Source organism: Antechinus flavipes, chromosome 3, assembly GCF_016432865.1.
Source record: "Antechinus flavipes isolate AdamAnt ecotype Samford, QLD, Australia chromosome 3, AdamAnt_v2, whole genome shotgun sequence".
Classification (NCBI taxonomy): Eukaryota; Metazoa; Chordata; class Mammalia; order Dasyuromorphia; family Dasyuridae; genus Antechinus; species Antechinus flavipes.
Window position 1 is genome coordinate 532,826,336 of NC_067400.1, and position 19,711 is coordinate 532,846,046.

Consider the following 19,711-nt stretch of genomic DNA (forward strand, 5'->3'; position numbering starts at 1 on the left):
GATTAGTAGATAGAGCACAAGCCCTGGAACCAGGAGGACCTGAGTTCAAATCTGGTCTCAGCCAGTTAACACAAATTATATGAACCTGGACAAGTTCCAACCCAAATTGCCTTGCCCTCCCCCACTTCAAAAAAAAAAAAAAAAGACAAAGAAAGAAAGAGAGAAGGGAATACATCCTATACTTGAACCAGCTGAGAATGAATCTTCATCTCTGTTCCTTAAAATCTCAAACAAAATTAAATATCCAAACACTATCAACTCTGGCTCTGTCCTTGTTTCATTTTAGGAACTTGGACACGTTATTGAACTTCTTTAGGTATCAGTTTCCTCACTTCTAAAGTAAAATGGTTCAAATTATCTGCAAGATTGCTTTCAGGTACTATATGCTATGCTATGGTTCCATGGTTCAACTTATTTTACCAAAAATGTTTGGAAATACTGATTACATGTGAAACATTGTTCTGGTCTCAGGGGAAGATGAGCCCTGCTTCTATGGAGCCTACTGTCTAATGGAGGGATATGACATATATATAAAACTTTAATATAAAAAATCAGGATTGATAAACATATAAGAAAAGTGGAAACAAAATGTAATTTATTATATTGAGTAGCTTCCAGAGTCAAGGACATATGTTTATCGCAGGAACTGCTATTTATGGATATTTATTCACAAATGCAAATATCCCTATAATAATTAATAATCGTTCACTCGATGCTTCAGTATATGAGATGTCATATAAGATAAAATGGTATATTGTATTCTGTAATGAGAAGTGATTCCTATGATATTATTAATAATGTATTAGACACCTATTCTATATATGATAGGGCAGGGGGTACAAAGAAGCATAAAATATAGTCTCTGCTGTCATGAAATATATAGTAGTTGGGGAGACAAATCACAAAACACTAAAAAGCTAAAATAATAACAATTAAATAATATCAGGAATCTTGTGCAAAACTTAGCTATAGGACACCAAATTTGTAGGGAACTGGCAGCATTTTTATTCTTTTTCTTTGTTTTTTAAGAAAAATAAGTTTAAGTGAGTTGCCCAAAATTACACAGCTAGTAAATATATCTGAAGCCAGATTTGAGCTCAAGTTTTCCTGATTTCAGGGTCAGTGCTTTATCCACTATGCTATGTAGAGGCCTCTCATTCATAATCTACTGAAAACAGAAACAACTGACTAGTGCAAATAGTCTGCAAGAATAATACTCTCCTGGTAAACTTTTTAATTTGTCCTTGTCCTTAACTGTCTGTGTGATTCCAAGGAAGCATACTCTACAATTCCTTTCTGCTATATCCCCAACCTGCTCATAAACTGAGAAGATATTCTGTGTTCCTAGTCCCCAGCCATACTTTATTCTCAGGTATAAAAATTGCTAGTTATGACTCTGAAAAATGTGATTAAAAAATTCTCAAATTAATACATGTAACTGCCAAATAAAAGGCAAATTCCTGGGCCCTGGAGTAGACTAGGGAGATTTCAACAGGGAATGATTCAACTACATTTCTGTGCAATGATTCCCTTATCTATAACTTTAGCCCTAGTCTTTGTCTCAGAACTACCTACTTTCAATTAGATATTCCATATGTATTCTCTCCTTATCCCTCCCTCTTAGTATCCTAATCTCAAAAGATTAGGTATACTCAACAGGTATATATCAGGAAAACCTGAAAAGACTTACATGAACTGATACATGAAGTGAGCAGAATCAGGCGAACAGTGTACATAGTTAACAGCAACATTATGCAATGATCAACTATGATGAACTTAATTCTTTTGAGCAATACAATGATCTAAGACAATACCAAAAGGCTCATGATGGAAAATGCTATCCACATTCAGAGAAAAAAAATATGAAAACCAAATGAAAATGGTAGCATATTATTCTCACGCTTTTTTGTTTGTGATTAGTTTTGTTTTGTTTTTCTTTTTCTTGTTTTATTTTTTTCCTTTTGTTGTGAGTCTTCTTTCAAAATGACTAATGTGGAAATAGATTTAACATGCGTGTACATGTAGAGCTTGTATCAGAGTACTGTCTTGGGGAAAAGGAAAGAAAAGAAAGGAGGGAGAGAAAGTTGGAGTTCAAAGTCTTACAGAGATACATATTGAAAATCATAACATGTAATTGTAAAAAAAAAAAACCTATTAAATAAAAACATTTTTTTAAAAAAGAACTCGTGTCATCTCCCATATTATACCAATCCTGAGCCTTTTCACCTGATAGTAACTGGTAGAAATTATTTTGTATTTATTTTGTACATATTTATGCCTATTTCTCTAAATATCTGTGTCTATATCTCTACTCCTTTAACTACTGTTATAATTATATTTTTATCTATATATCAATATTTATGTTATTCATCTTGTTTCCTACTAATAGAATGTAGTGAGGTCCAGGGATTTTTTTTCATTCTTATCTCTATCTGCAGTACCACCCACAATACCTGACAGATAGTAAGTATTTAACCACTTCTTCTTTAATGAATTAAGTGGAAAGGAACTTTGAAAGATAGATAATATGTGCATTATTGTTGAAGTACAACATTTTAAGCAAAGGAAAATTATAAAATATTAAGTTGGTTCAGGAATATCGATGATGGTAAGGGTTTTCCTATACAAATGTGAAAGAAATAAACATGATTTATAAATTTATTCTACAGTAGAAATAATGTTTTATGACAAGTAATGACAAGACACCAGATTAAGAAAGATCGTGATTCAGATTCTGCCTTTGATATGTTCTCTCCAAATCCTAAACAGCTTTCTCATGCAATAAGATGCAGAGAAAGTACTTGCCTGCATTGTTGGAAAGTGTTTCCTCATTTGGATTTCCCTATACCAATACAATCACAGGTATACCCTATCTCTATTCTACAATACCAAGTACAGGGTCTTTCATGTAACATAATACAACCTCAATAGAAATGTGTTAATTAGTTCATTTAAAGCCTAGCTTCATGTCATAGCTCTGTAGCCTCAAAAAGGGACATGGCTCCAAGGTGGGAGCGGGATTACATTAGGCATAGTTATTACTGAAATACAGTGATGTGAAACAGCACAAGACAATTGTGTTTGGGGTGGTCTCATGCTATCAAGAGAATTCTCTACTCAAATGTTTAAGTTTAATACAAGTAGTCAGTCAATCTGGAAGATTAAAAGAAGAACCTCTTATCTAGAAAGAGAAGAAATATGGCTTCTGTAATGTTTATTAACATGTTTATTTTTCTAAAAAAATGTATGGATTCCTTTTGTTTCTACAGGATAACTATCAACTGACATGCTATGTCCCCATCCCTTAGTAAACACATCTTCCTGCTGTAATAAAGAAAAACCACTTAGCAAAGCTGACAGACATAGAGAACATGTCTGATGGTGGAAACACTACTCTATCCTCAAAATCCCCTATCTCTCTAACAAAAATAAAGATTAATTTCATTATCTGTTCTTTGGGTCTAAGGTCAGTCCCTAAAAACTCAGTTATGTTTATTTAGTTGTGAATATTATCTGGATCTTACTTCAGGCTGAGTCAATTAATACAAATCTTCCAAAATATATTCTTCTTTAAAAATGTAAACTTTTTTGAGTTACTTTTATTCTCTGAAAATTCCTACAGAATTTAACTCTCATGCTGCCTACTGAATGAGAATAGAGAGTCAAAACTTATGACCTTCTGTTGTTTCTAAGTCAAACATTACATCATCATTTTAAGTTGTCTTCAAAATCAAATGGAAGATCTAGACATAGAATTTGGAGTTGAAAGGAACCTTGGAGGTGACATGGTACAACCTCTTTATTTTAAATATAAGAATACTGAGGCCTAAGGAGATAGAATGTCTTGCCCTCTATTATCCAGGAAAGAAATGGTAAATGTAGCTCTTCCAACTTTTTTTTTAATCTAACTGTATGACTATAAGTATTTCACCCAACATCTCTTGATCTTAATTGACTCTTCTCTAAAATGAGCAAAATAAAAGCACCTAACTCACAAGGTTACAATCAGTATCAGATGAGATATGAAAAGTACTATGCAAAACTTAAATTAATACATGTGTTAACTACAATATTATTATTGTTATTGTTATTATTTTAGTACATCAGTCCAATACCCTTTCCAGTATACCATCCCATCTCATAAACAACTTCAAAGTTTTTGTTGCTTTGCTTTTTAAAATTCACTTGGCAGGCAGTATGATGCAGTGGAAAGAACATGATGTAGGTATCAAGAGACCACTTCTAGTCCTTTGTACATCACTAGCTAGCTAAATAATCTTAGACTGATCACTTGACCTCTTTTTGCCTAGGTTCTTTCATCAGAAAAATGGGAATAACATTTTCTTTTCCCAACACAAAACAGTTTTTGTGATAATATAAAAGATATAAAAGTATATGATATACTTTGCTATCTGAGATATAAAACTATATTGATATACAGGTAAAAGATATTGCTATAAAGATATAAAATTATATTACAAAGCTTAGGAAAAAAGAACTATGGGGATAAATGGCAACAATCTAATGTGACCTAGCAAGACAGCAGGATAGTTGACAGAATCAGGAAAACCTGAGTTCAAATCTTGTTTCTAGGCAAATGCTACAAATGTGAAAACTTCAGAGTACAAGGTTGAGATTCAAGAACTCTAAATTACAGATGATTAACCAGTATGCATTGGAGAAAAACATATCCATACTGAGAGTTTCCTAAGCCAATGAAATAAGTCCAAAAGAAAAATAAAATTCTTATCAATATAGTTGTCTCTACCATTTCAATGTTACTACAAGTCTCTAGGCCGGTAGACTTTGCTATTTGCCTTGTAACTATACCTTAAGGATCATTGGGATTTTACTATATGAGTTTCTTCCTCCATTAGAATGTAAGTTCCTTCAATCAAGCAAAAAATATTTATTATTAAGCAATTACTTTTTGCCAGGCACTATGCTGGACATTGGGGTTACAAATACAAAGACTGGAACCATCCTTATTCACAATGAGCTAATGTTCTTAAATATTTGTGATTATATTCTAAGGTATGTACAGCCTAAATAGAAAATGAATAAATAGGCACATACCTAAATTGCTAAATAAAAATTAGAGACACTGCACAAACCAGGCAGTTTAAAATATTTAGTTAGGTTCTGATTCCTCAGGTCTTATTTGAATTTCTAAAATGTATCAGCATAAAAGGAGGAACAGGAAAGATTTCATGCAAAAGATAGTGCCTGAGCTACACTTAAGGGGGAAAAGTACACTATGAGGTAGAGGTAAGGAGAGAATATTCTCTAGGCATAGGAGACAGGACATGGAGAGTAATAAGTAAGGAAGAAGGCCAGTCTGGTTGGACTGCTTAATGATGAAGGACTAGTGATATCCAAAAAGACTGGAAAGATATGTTGGAGTCAAATTGAAAATAGACTGTTTTTGTTTTTTTTTTTTTTCTATTTATGCTCCCAGTACTTAGCACAGTACTTAGCACAGAGTAAGTACTTAATACATAGTTTTTCATTCATTCATTTGTTTGTTCTTTATGGGCAGAGGCTTATCTAAAATTAGTTATTTCAGCAACAAGAAAAAACACTTTTATCTCCACTATCCAGACAGAAGGCATGTCTTCCACCTCTGAACTTTCACATCACTTAGTACTTTTTAATTTCATCTTAACATTATAGTTTCTGTTACAATTATCTGTCCTCCACTAAGCCTTCAATCATACTTGAAGGTAGGGACCCTGTCTTTTCATCTTTCTAACCCCAATAAGACCTAGCCAGTGCCTTATACACAGTAGAGACTAAATAAATGCATGTTGGATGATTATATAGATGAATGATTTGTGTTTTTCAGATATAAATAGATTGGGGAATACACAAGTATCCATCCTATCTTCATTTCGACTACTTTGTGTGTGAATGCTATTTAAATTCCATACTCCTTAACTTTTTAAAGTTTAAAACAAAGTTTAAAAAAGACTTTGAAAAACTACAAGTGGCAGTTATACCTGGAACATCATTACCATCATCATCACTGATACTTCTCATTATTTTAATGATGATTGATATTAATATTACTCATAATAAATACGAACAATAATTTGCAACTAATGAGATAACATAAGTTAGAGATGGATAACTTTGACTATAGTTTTTCTTTTATCATTTCTTTCCTAGTAAATATAATCAATTTAAGGAAACAATATTAACATAAACACAACTCATAAAGGCAACCAGATTTCTATGGTCATTATTTCTCAGTCAACATTTAAAGAACTAAATTTGCTTTTTTTTTTCACATAGACTCACATGCTTAGCCTCTGCCAGACCTGTAATAGTATCTGCTGAGACCTACTTTGAACTTATTAGGCTAAGAGAGATCATACTGGTTCCTATAGTTGTCACTGGTCCAGACCCAACATCTTGAGTCTTATTCATGTATCTGTTCCAAAATTCTTTGGGCTGTGCCAATCCATCAGATTCCCAATGAACAAAATTAGGAACTGGGGTATTAGTGGCTTATTCTATCTAGAAAACAAAGAACTATTCCTGCTGCTTGTGTTCTGGTCAGCCTGGAAAGCTAAGGGTCAATTTATCATCATTCAAGTTGCCCCAAGAACACTTTACATATAAAAGAGATTTCAAAAATGATGCCACAAAAGTAAATAATTCTATACACAACTAATATACAACCAAATTTACAGACAAGATTTCAATATGTCACTTTGACGTGGGTTACTAAAGCATGAGTGGATGGTAAACTGTCACAAATTTTTCTGCTCTCAAGAGGGGAAAAATCAGAAGGAAAATATTTATGAAAGAAAGAGCAAGTGTTAACTCTCAGAAAGACAAGGATAAATTTGGCTGAAGTTCATGCACTCAGTACAATGACAACAACACAACATATGGCAATTTCCAGGTTTGAGTATCAAGTGATTAATGAATCAGAGGTGGGAACACTTCACAGTCATACATTGACTGCTTCCTTCTTTTCACCCTCAATTATCCAGATGTGGTCAAAATTTGTGTGAACAAGAAATTATATCTTCTTGTGTCTGTGAGTTTCAGGATAGACTTCTTGAAAAGCTAAATCCATAAAATGCTACTCTCACTCTTAATAAATATTTTTAAAGAGTATCTCATAAAACAGGAAGTCAAAGAACTGTCTACTTATTCTTTATCTCCTTTTTTTTCTTTTATTGAACGCATGATTGTACAATCTCCACACTCAGGCTACTAGTCAGGTTGGTGATTGCCCAGAGGCACAAGGGAAGACAGGAGGTGAGATTGCAATTTGATGAACAAAGTCCTTAGATGATCCCATTTAAAGACATTGTACTTAAGCACCTACAATTGCTGTCCCTCACAAACCATTTCCTCTATTACCTACATTTGGGTAAGAATCAGAAATCAAGTCTGACTCCGCCTGCATATTTCAAAATATGTATTCTTCTACCATCTCTCACAAGTGTGGAAGTGAATGGGTTAAGAAAGTTAATTTTAAAGTGATCAGAAGTGAAACCTCAATCACTTAACAAAACGAACAGGGACTTGTGCTAAGGAGTTACCGGTCACCAAAAAGCATATTCCTATAAAAGAGATTCCCCTTATTTTAAGTCCAATAAGAAAAAAATCTCTTATAAAATCATCTATGGTAGTATTGAGTTCTGTTACTAAAATCCCCAAGCCCAGAAGAGGAAACTTTAGTGCTGAGACATCTTAAAACACTCCATTGAAAAAAAAATACATTTTTAAAAAAATCTATCGATCCAATTTTTAAAACCCTCTATTTTAAGTTTGGGGGCTTTAACGAAATTTTCTCAGAGGTACATACTTTCTACTTGTGCCCAATGCAAGAATAACAGCCGCACATCCTCAATATATTGACAGAGTATTGTAATTCACTTAAATTATATCACTGGAATCCCACAGCTGGCCTGTATGTCTGCCTCAAAGCTGAATGAATACAATGCCAGTGATCCTTTCAACTAATATTGTCCTAGCTGCTGACAAGGGAATAAATCTAGCAACTTAGACTCAACTTCTGAGGCTTATTAACCCAAACAAGTGAACGCTAAAGGGGTTTGGGGTGGGGAGGGTGCCGAACATGAGCAGAGGAGAGACCACAACGCTGATGCTGCCGGCTGACACTGGATCACCAGAGAGCTGAGGAGCAGGGAGACAGATATTGTCAATTAACAGTGTTCCTCAGTTGTTTGTGTGCATTTGATGACAAGTTATGCTCTAAATGGCATCGTGATATCATTCCAGCCACCAGTTCTTCCAACCCCCTGGCTTGCAGACAATAAAGCAGCAAGAAAACATGCATCTGCCGTCACTTTCCCGGAAGAAGTATTTGAATTCTTAATTCTAAATCGCATTCGGTTCCTCTGTTCCATCCCTGGTTTCTTGGTTCTGGCCTACCTGGCTAATTTCCATTTATTCCCTTTTCCCCCTACCTCCCCCCACCCCCACCCCCCAGCCGGCCGTCTGATGAACCAGAATTACAAAGAGTTAAACATGAAGGTCACTACCCAGCACAGTGCAAACATGCCTCTCCAGCTCAGCTCCACAGTCCCAGTAAAACAAAGCCCCTCCAACCACCTGTAATAATATGCCTGAGCAGCTAGCAATCCTCAAGTCCTGGAGAGCCAGCCACACAAGGTAGACATTTTCTGCAGCTGGCTTTAAACATGTACATCTTGCCCCCATTGATGTCTCGGATCCTCTTACCTTGACGTTAGTCCGGAGTGCACAGTAACATGCAAAAAACATTGCAGTAAACAAGGAGCATATGGACTGGCATTCAGCTCCTCAGCTCAGCACAAACCACAGACCCGATCCTGAGCATGTGCTACCAAAGAAGCGCCGGTTCCCTCTGTCAGTTTGAAAATGCATTGATCTCGGGCTTTTCTGACTACAAAAAGACATGTCTTGAAGGCACTGAGTGAAAGCTAAAAATCTCTTCATTGCCTATATATAGCATTATGCCCAGTAATTTCAATTAGCCCAGAATTCAGCAGCTGAAAGTTAAGACCTCAGTTGCTTTCCCTTCTAGCGTTTTAAATCACTGAGGGCGAGAGGGAAAAAAAAATAAAAAGAAGAAGAAAGAAAGAAAAGAAAAGAAGGGAGGGGAAAACTCTGCCGGGGTGGGGGGAAGGTGAGGAATTAAAACTGAACCAATAGGTTACTTTATATTTCAGGGGAGGGCTGATGTTTTCCTATTAGGTACTTTATAAGGGGAATGCATCAGGCAGGTGGGAACCGAATAGGGAGTCCTTTTCTATTCTGAGGGATACTGTAGGCTCTGCAATCCATCCCCACCTATCCTGATGCAGAATCCCTTTTTGGCAAACCCTTAGTACTACAAATCCTTGCAAATTCACCTCCTTCTACCTATCAGTGTAGAGTGAGACTGTGGGGTTAGGGGGTATTGGAGAAGCATCTCTGTCTTAGCCAGGGGGTCTCTCTTAAATGCCAGTTGAGTCCACTGAGCTTAAATGGCCGAAAAGTACCACCGACTCTCTGTGTCATCGGGTACAAATCATTGCAGCTGCTAGGGGACGCCTGGAGTGCCTAGACTCCCAAATCAAATGCTATGCACAATTTTTCAAACCTAGGCTTTATTGGTAAAAACACAATCGATATCAGAGCAAAGGATTGAAGCAGAGACAGGATTCCAGGGGATAACATAACCTCGGATTTCGGTGGCTACTGCTCCTGAATTTCAAATGATCAGCTGGCTCAGGAAGACAGACAGAAAGCCTCTGCCCTTATGAAATCGTGAGGAAGGGGGGAAAGACACCCTTAATTCAAAACCACCGTCAGATCCCACTGTCTGTTGTCATTCCTGTCAGGCACCGGATGCTGCAAATTAACTCGATTTTTACTGAGCTGAAAGGATCAAGTCCAGTGTGTGCTTCTAAAGTCCTGTCTCCAGCCCTGGGAAGCCCTTAATGTTCAGCTACAATTCTGAAGCTATCCTGCTAAAATAGAACGAGAAAAGAGCAGTTTCTCACTGCAGCAAAAATTGTGGGAGGGGAAAAAAGTGGTTCTGTCTTAGCCACGACATTCCCCATCAGCATAACAGCAACGTGGAGGAGAAGCATAACTCGGGAGGGGGAAAAAAACCTGCAGTGACTTTTCGGATTATTCTTTTAATATGTTTTACATAAACCCCCCTGAGCACTGCAGGGGTGCTGAAGCCCTGGGCATTTCCCGTGGGCAATGAGGTGAGGCAATGCAAGTGGGAAGTGAGGTATTTAATAGGAAGAAAAATTAGGGAAGAAGAAAGCTGGGTTTTCAGTTTCTCTCCTTATGACAAGCAATCAGAAAGTGTCGTCAATTCTGACTAAAAAGCTATTTTAGGCTTGTCATTGTTTGTGTCTTATTGGGGGGAACGGATTTTTTGAAAGGGATTCTGATTCTCAGCTGGGGACTTCTCAGTAATGTGGAAGCTACTGAATTTGACTCCCTGTTCCGAGGGTCCCATAAATGTACACAAATGGAACTTGTAGGCATTTCCAGTATATCCAATGACTTCCGGTACAAGAGATACAGAGATATGTATGCCCCAACTCGGATGCTCTACAACTTTTATTAGCTGCTAAACACAGGGCAAAGCCATCCGGTTAATAAATGCTTTCTTTGCTGAGATTGGGAGAGCTCTGGTTCTTTTGTAGTTATTTTTAAGGCATAAGTCCAAACAAGGGAAAACACGGCTGGGGGGAGGAGGGAAAGGGACGGGGGAATGGAAGAAAGGGTTAATTAATTACTAAATCTTTTTTTTTCTCATTGAGTTCTAAGGGATTTTTAAAAGTACATATTTCGCAGTTCACGACCGATTGGTACTAGGTACTTTAGTCATCAGGTCGACAAAATAAGCAATTGCATGTACCACCACTAGCTTAAAAAAAAAAAAAAAAAAAAAGACTGGGTAATTTGACAACGAGAGAGAGAGAGAGAGAGAGAGAGAGAGAGAGAGAGAGAGAGAGAGAGAAGAGAGAGAGAGAGAGAGAGAAAGAGAGAGACAGAGAGAGAGAGAGACAGAGAGAGAGAGGAATGAGAGAGACAGAGAGAGAGACAGAGAGATAGAAAGACAGAGACAGAAACAGAGGGATTACAATTTTAAGAAATCTTAATTACAGCATAGAAACCTTAGAAGAGGGAGGCATGGAAAAAATACATAGTTTCATGTGGAAAATTAGCATTTGAATTTGAAGAGATGTAGTTTTGGGAGGGGTTTTTTGGTACATTTATTTTTTAAAACCCTAGGAAAACAAACACATCAATCCCAAGGTAAAGAGCATTGGATCTGGAGACAGAGAACTTGTGGGTTCAAATCATACCTAGTTTACTTCCTGTTTGTGTGATCTTGAGCTAGTCATTTAACTGCTTATGACCTGTTTTCTCAACTGGAAAATGAGCAGATCAGCCTTAACAGTTTCCCTTCCAAGGTATAAATCTAAGAACTTAAAATAATAAAACAAAATTAAACCTCAGAATAAAGAAATAAATGATTCATAGTCTTCTAGAACCTATCATGCTTTAGAATTTATTATGGCTTGGGGGCCAGTATTTGAGGATGAAATAATGCTTTTAAAAGGCTAACTCTCTGAAACATACACACATATATATGTATATATGACAGATATATATCTGACATGTGTAAGTATATTACATATATATAGTTTTTAACAAATGAACCAATCACAAAGGGCAAAAAACAAAAGTGAAGTGTTTGTTTATCCTCTAACATCCCCACACACACTTTCTAAGAAGTAATTCTTAAAGTAGCTGCTTTTTCTATTTATTATATGGGAAAAAAAAGTCAGCCTCTTATAAAAATAAAATAACAACACAAACCTATAGTTACTTTCTATGTTGATGGATAAAACCCATCCAAATTGTCCAAATGTGTCCAAATATCAAAATCAGGTAAACAGTGTTGAAAGCAAGGTACATTAGACTGACACATTTTCATTTTGTTTTGTTTTGCTTTTAAATTTTAGGTCTAGAGAGTCCAAAAGTTGGAGAATGAAATAAAGCCATGAGCTATCAAACTTGTTCATATTGTTTCCTTTAAATTTAAATAAATCATTAATAAAATGGCCACTCAATATTTTCATTTTCAAACTCTACCAATTATTCATTCATTCATTTCTTCATTTCTTCCTTCATCTAATAATTATTTGTTTATTCAGAAGTCTTAATTACATTCCTGTTCTAAAGCTTCACCAATCACTAAAGGATATGTTAAGCATTTACTCCATTCTAGGCACTGAGCTAAGTACTAGGCATATCAAGAAAAAATAAATAAATAAAGGCCTTACTTTCAAGGCCTTTAATAAGGGAGACAATAGATACATACAATGATGCATATAAGATTCATACATAGTAAGCACAAGATTATGTAGAAAGAAAGGGTCTTAAAGGCCAAGGTGAAGACAGGCCTTCTTTGGAAGGTGATATTTGAGGTAAGTCTTGAAGAGAGTCAGAGATTCTAAATAGAGGTAAAGAGAGATTTCCATGTATGTGTATGCAACTTGCTGTGGAGTTGACTCTGTGTACCTTAATTTTATCTTACTGAAGGAATGATACTATCTGCTTTTAGACTGGGTTTATTATTCAGAAGTTTTCTTGACACCGAACATCAATTAATCTTCTTAAAATTTTCATCCATTTTTCCTAGTTCTTCCGTGTGGGAAACCAAGTCTATAACTCTGTGAGATCTAGAAGGTCCTTTTCTAGTTGCAAAGGAGTTAATTATAATATTAGTAATAAATCACATGCTTGACCTCCAAGGACCAGTTTAGATAAACTCATTGACCACTAACAGAAAACATTTGGCCCAAAGATCTTAATAAAAAGCATTAAATAAGACATCAAAGTATTCTGATCTATGTCAGTGGAGGCAATACCCATAGTAGTGAAATGAAAGAATTGGTTCAATATTTAAGTATGAAGAGATTAAGATATTAAGTGTGAAAAGAAATTCAAAGATAGATAAGATACTGTCCCTGTCCTCAGAGAGCTTAAAATGCAATCCATTTAGGATAAAACATAATACTTTTTGTGACACACATATACTAATCTTTGGAATTATCAAGTACAGTGGAGAGAGTTTGAATCGAAAGACTTTTGAATTCTGGTTCTGTCACTTGTTACCTTTGTGGTTTACTACCTAATTTCCTCAGCTATACAAGGAGAGGATCAGACTAGATGACCTCTGAGATCCATTCCTATTCTACATCTATGATTGAAGTATGTTATGATCATTAATCAAAATACTACACTAAGTGCTAGGTATTCTACATAGAATTCTTTACTCTCCAATTCGTCTCTTTCATTCCGGTAAGATGGATAATGATTTCCCTCATATTTTATAGCTATTAAGAAAAATTCCTTTACTATTATATTAAATAACTATTAACTTATTATCCAGGCTTTTTTTTTTCTCCTTAATTTCCTCATTTGAGGTCTAGTCCCTCTTTAAAACAAAAAAAAATTAGTCTGAAGGACATGTCTCAGTGATGAGATTCTCCTAACCCTCAAAGTACAAGCTCTTCAATCTTGGACGGGACCTCAGCTTACTAAGAGATCTTACTTTTATTTAGAGTGTAAACAGAATGCAATAGCCAAGTTCTTACCCAAAGATAAAGAGCCCTGTCTTTGAATATCTCCAATTGAGTCCAAGATGATCCAACTCAAGAAGAAAATCAACCAGAGTGGTCTAAATGGATGGATGGATTCCCCTATCCAAACTACTGGAAACAGTTGAGCCTCATGATCAAGCCATATTCTCAGCAGGAGGAACTTACCTCCCCAATAAATGTCCACCAATCAAGGTTGTTTTTCACTTCTGAGACACATTTGCTTTCCAAAAAAACATTTAAGGCTTTCAGATCTTTGAGAGAAAGCACTTACCATCAATTTATTAATTGATGGCTAGTCTAATTAATAAATTGATTATTAATTAACCAGAAACTGTCTCTGAGTTTTTCATTCATTACCCTATAGAAAACTAAGCACTAAGAAAACCATACTATGCTCAATATCCAATTAAAGGTTCTATTTCACTACAGCTTATCTCAATAATATGTAAAATATTTCTGATACAGAGGATCTTCTGAACCAATGAGGTAGCATATGTTTGATAAGTAGCACACAACATAATGTATAGCATTCAAAGCATCCTGAACCAATCAAGAGCTATAGGCTAGTTTTGTACAACCTTACTTTTAAATACTCTAGGAAACTAAAATATCAGAATCATGGAATCTTAGATTTGGAAAGTGTCTTAGAGACTATTTGGTTCAAATTGAAACTAAATTGGAATTCCTTCTATGGTAGAAAACAGGGATACTATCTCTAGAGGCAGATAGTGCATTCCATTACCAATTGCTCCTCAATTTGTTTTCTAAAAGAATAAGTTTAACCCATCTTCCACATGATAGCTCAACCATCAGATATTTGAAAATAACTTTAATGGTCCTCTCAGAACCTTCTCTTTTCTACCCACTCCCATTCTTTTAATTAACTCTGATATGGCCTGATTCCAAGGCCTTCAACATGTTGGTTGTCTTCCTCTAGACTTTTTCTAGCTTGTCAATGTCCTTTCTAAAGTAGTATGTAGGTTTAAATAAAATTCTTAAGATATATTGGATCAGAAAAATATACAAGTATTTTCTCCAATCTAATCTGGGGTGTTAAACCCCTCAGTGCAGTGATATTGGTGCTTTTTTCTCCCTATCACAACATATTTTGACCCATATTCATAAAAAATTTCAGATCATCTTTGGATGAATTGTTATTTATTCATTCCTCTGTCATATTGTATTTGTGAAGTTTTCTTCATTCCAAGAGTAAGACAACATTTATCTCTCTTAAATTCACTATCTTTAAAGTCAGACCATCCTATGAAATATCACATGTATATGACATATATGTCACATATATCACTTCAAGGAAGTTCATAATTAGTGGTTGACTTCAAGTTTGTAACATTCCATATATGTAAACTAATGACTTTCTTATCATCCAAAAAGGAGAATGAGATCTGTACTGTCAACTTTCCTTGAAGTGGGTTAAGAGAATTGGAATTTTTTCTACCTATCCTCCTTGGGATTTTTTTTTTACATTAATTTGGTTTTTGACAGTTAATCAGAACATCATAAAGCTTAGAAAGCAGTACCATAGTATAGCAGGTTCTATAGCTACCCTATAGCAGGGGTTCTTAACCTAGAGTCCATGAATACCAAAAAGATTCCATGAACCTGAATGGGGAAAAAAAAATTCTTTATTTTCTTGAACCTCTAGCTGAAATTTTGCATTTTCTTCATTTATGAATGTATTGAACAAACCACTCTATTAAAATATCATATACCACTAAAGAGGTGAATAAATAAAAATGTTTAAGAATGCCTTCCATAGGCAATGAAGATCCTCTTCATCTTAAAATATGAAGATATATGCACTGAGCTTCAACAAATACTTTAAATTATCCACCATGTTCACACCAGTCCTCATCCCTCATCAAAATGTAATGACTATCCTTTTATCAAGACTTTCACTTCTCTATTAACTTTACCTTTCTAGATCCACTCTGCATTCTTAGGAATTATAATTCTGAGGAAAGGGAAACTTGGGGCACATTATACTTCTGAAAGAAAACTCAGAATGATAAGATATTCATTAAAAACCAGGGGTTTTTAACCTATATGAAAGAAATTTTAGGAGAGATATGGTAACTGTTACAAAATATTTGAAAGATTGGTATGTTAAAAAGGGATTAAGCCTATTTTACATGTTTCCAAAGGGCAGAATGAGAATAATGAGTTGAAGATTTCAAGATGCAACTTTTCTGCTTGGTTTGAAGAATAACTAAGCCTATCCAACTATTCCCAAATGAAAAGGCTTGACTGAGGTGCAAGGTGTTTCTCTTCACCAGAGGTCGTCAAAGATGAGTATTTTCCAGATGCCATAATGGGGATCCTGTTTCAGGTACAACATAATTGACTAATTGTTTTCTAAAGTATCTTCCAAATTTGAGATTATGTGACAATATATTACCACTAAATCCATCCTCATATCTCCAGAATGGGAAACAATTTCACTTTTTAAGATCTTTACTTTTGAAAAGCCTCAGTTTTCATTAACACAAACAGATCATTTTCTGCACAACAAGATTTCTCTTCCTCCTCTCAAATAACTCCATTTTGGACAAAGAAATACTTCCAGAAATGACGAAGTGTCAAGGTAAGGAGAGTTAGGCGGGAACTTTATACAATTCTTTCATTCCACATATAAAAATACAGGAGAAGTGAGCTTCTAAGATTACAAAGGAAGAACAGAGACCCAAACCTGCATCTTTTGTTTCTGTGTTTAATGCTTATTTTGCCATATCATGCTGCCTCTATATGCAAAGAAGAATCTGGAGTTGGTGAGCCTTTTGAAATTCTTGTCCTCCTGCAAATTCCAGCTGAAATTCTACCTGTTCAATTGTCTCTGTCCTGACTGTTGCCTACCTTGTTTGAATTCCTTTAACATTTATAGACTGTAACCAAATTAGCATTTATAATCATTAGCAAAAATCAGTCCTTGATTATGCACTCTTTTCTCTAATTGTGCCATGTGCATAATTCTTACCTGACCAACCCAAATTTAAGTTCAAGGACAAGCATTGCAAAGAGAACTCTATTGGGTGCCAGAAAACCTGCTAGCTATACACCAACGCACTACAAATAAAAAAGCTAGGTGATGATTAGTGTGATTGAATTGCTTTGATTTTCTCATTTATGATCATAGTATCATAGAGGTGGAGCTAGAAATAAACTCAGAAGTAAACTTGTTCAGAGTCCCCATTTTCAGATAAGAAATGGAGGCATAGAGAGAGTAAGAACTGCTATACAAATAATATGCACAAAATTTGAATTCAAGATTTCTGTATAAAAAATAAAGGAGAGAGATTCATTACCCTCCTACTTCTCTTCTATCCTTTATGTTTTATTATTCTTTATATATCACATCTTTCCATTTTCTTGTATACATATTGTACCTTCAGTAAATATTTTTCCTTGAGTGATTAACAGTAGGGCATAAACAGTTGAAAATGGAAGTTAGTTGGTAGGATACTGTCCATCTATCCATCTATCATGGATTACAATGAATTTTATAAATATTTTCAGAACATGTATTGTGAACAGGACTTGTGACAGAAGTGAAGAGTGACAAAAAAATGAGTAAAATGTGGACACTGCATTCAAGAACATGTATCTGGTAAACTCTATACCATAATGTAAAAGTGTATGGCAATATTTCAAGGATCCATGAATTCTTAAGTATGTCATTTCTTTTCATCATTAGAAACAGTCCCTCCCTGCTTTATATTGTTTATATTGTGTTGACTAAAAATTAGTTTCTTAAATGTTTGCCTTCTAATAATGAACCATATAAATTTAAAAATGCATATAATCGAAGATTCCATGAGAATTGAAGTTTCATGAGAAGAAGCAAAAAATTGGACATAATCTTCCTTTCTGTCTTTCAAACTCAGTGACTGTTTCAATTCTTCCCTCCTCTCTTCACGAAATTCTATGGAAAGACAAAGAAAAAGAGGTTGCTTCTGGCTAGAGGGATGAGGAAAGGCTTTATGGAAGAGATAGTTTACAAGGTGAGTGTCAGAAGATAAGATTATGAAAGTAGTGCATTCCAAAGAGAAGCATTAGCTCTGATCTTTTACCCAAAAGATAAAAGAAGCCCAGAAAGGAGGAAATTTCACATATATGTATATACACACACACATATACATATATATACATACATGCATACATATACACATACATATACATATATATATATATATATATATATATATATATAATTTTTGTTGGAGCCAAAGATATAAGTAGTGGGAAATAGGGCTAAACAGATATTTTAGAGCAAGGGCAAGGAAGGCCTTGAAAGTCAGGATAAGGAGTTTATATTTTATTGCTAGGTAAAAGCAAACTATGGAAGCAAAAATGAAAAACTATCAATGAACAGCAAGCCAATGCTCTTAAAAGATTTTGTTGTTCAGCATTCAGTCATGTCCAACTCTTTGTAATCCTTTGAACTATATAGCACACTGAGCCCTTCTATCCTCCCCTGTCTCCCAAAATCTGTCCAAGTTCATATTCCTTGCTTCCATGATACCATCCATCTCATCCTTTACTGTCACTGTTTTTTTTTTTTTCCCTTCTCTTTCCCCACATTTTTTCCAGTGAGTCCTGTCTTCTCATTATGTGGCCAAAGTATTTTAGCGTTAGTTTCAATACTTAATCTTATAAAAAATAGTCAGAATTAATTTCTTTAAGAATTGAATAATTTGATCTCTTTATCATAAAAAGAACCTTCAAAAGTCTTCTCCAGCACCACAATTAAAAAGTATCAATACTGTAGCACTCAGCTTTCCTATAATCTAACCCTCTCTTTTTTAGTTTAATATTTTATTTTTCTCATTATATGTAAAAAACGATTTTAACAGTCCATTTCTTAAAATTTTTGAGTTTCAAATTCTCTCCCATCCCCACCATTGAGAAAGCAAGCAATTTAATATAGATTAAAAATGTATAGTTTTGCAAAACATGTTTCCATGTAAATTATGCTATGAAGAAAACATAAAACAAAAATGATAAACAAGAAAAATAAAGTAATGAAAAAGTATTCTTCAAGCTGCATTTAGTCTCTACCACTTTTTTTTCTCTTTCATCTTAAGTCTTTCAGAATTGTCTTATATTTGTGAGAATAGTTGTTATTCACAGATGATCTTCATACAATATTGCTGTTGTATACTTTGTTCTCCTGGTCCTGCTCATTTCACTTTACATCATGTTTTAAAAGCATCAGGTTTTAGGATTTTAAATATCTTAGCTGAAATTTCAACACTTCCAGTAACCTTTTTGCTATCAAAGTTTCCTAAGGTCTACTTCACTTCATTGCCCAGGATGTCTAGCTTTAGATCAGTAAACATTCCAACATAGTTATCAGTGATATTACATTCTTTCTAAAAATAGTCCTTCTGTGTATTCTTACTACCTCTTCTTGATTCCTTCTACTTCTATAAAATTGCTATCATTTTTGTCTTTTATTTTATCCATTTTTGCATAAAACATTTCCCTGATATCTAACTTTCTTGAAGAGATAGCTTGTCATTCCCATTCTGTTAGGGTTTTTTCTACTTATTACTCATTTAAGAAAATCTTATCTTTCTTTGATAGTCTCTGGAATTTTGTATTCATTTTGGTATATATGTCTCTTTCCCTTTTACTTTCCTTTTTTCCTAAGCCATTTATATAGCCTCATTAGAGAGAAATTTTGCTTTCTAATTATTTTTCTTTGGAATTCCTTTTCTTGCTGCCTCCCATACAATATTGCAAACTTCTGTCCATAATTCTTCAGGCATTATAGCTACAAAATTGAATTCATAAATCTTCACTTCTGCTTCAAATTCATAAAGGATGTTATTTAGGTCACACCTAAATGGTCTGATGATTTTCCTTTCTTTCTTCAATTTGATTCTCAATTTTGTAATAAATTCATAGTCTGAGCCACATTCAACTTTAGGTTTTGTTTTAACTGACTACATAGAGCTTTTTTTCATTTTTGTCTAAAAGTATATAATCAATATGATTTTAATGTTGACCATCTGGTAAGGTCTATATATGGAGTTGCATTTTAGATT

At 34.7% G+C, this 19,711-nt stretch overlaps 1 protein-coding gene across 7 annotated transcripts in view; it reads right to left on the bottom strand.

The window, feature by feature from the left end:
* Positions 1–19,711, bottom strand: part of DLG2 (discs large MAGUK scaffold protein 2) — a 2,591,935-nt gene that overhangs the window by 1,790,869 nt on the left and 781,355 nt on the right. For 2 of the 7 annotated variants that reach the window (XM_051987243.1, XM_051987242.1), the window contains exon 1: positions 8,725–9,057. The exons of the other annotated variants lie outside the window; for them this stretch is intronic. In XM_051987243.1, the coding sequence (XP_051843203.1) occupies positions 8,725–8,766 (42 nt within the window). In that variant the 5' untranslated portion in view covers positions 8,767–9,057. Of the gene's footprint in view, positions 1–8,724; positions 9,058–19,711 lie in introns of those variants that run through there. 7 annotated transcript variants of the gene reach the window in all.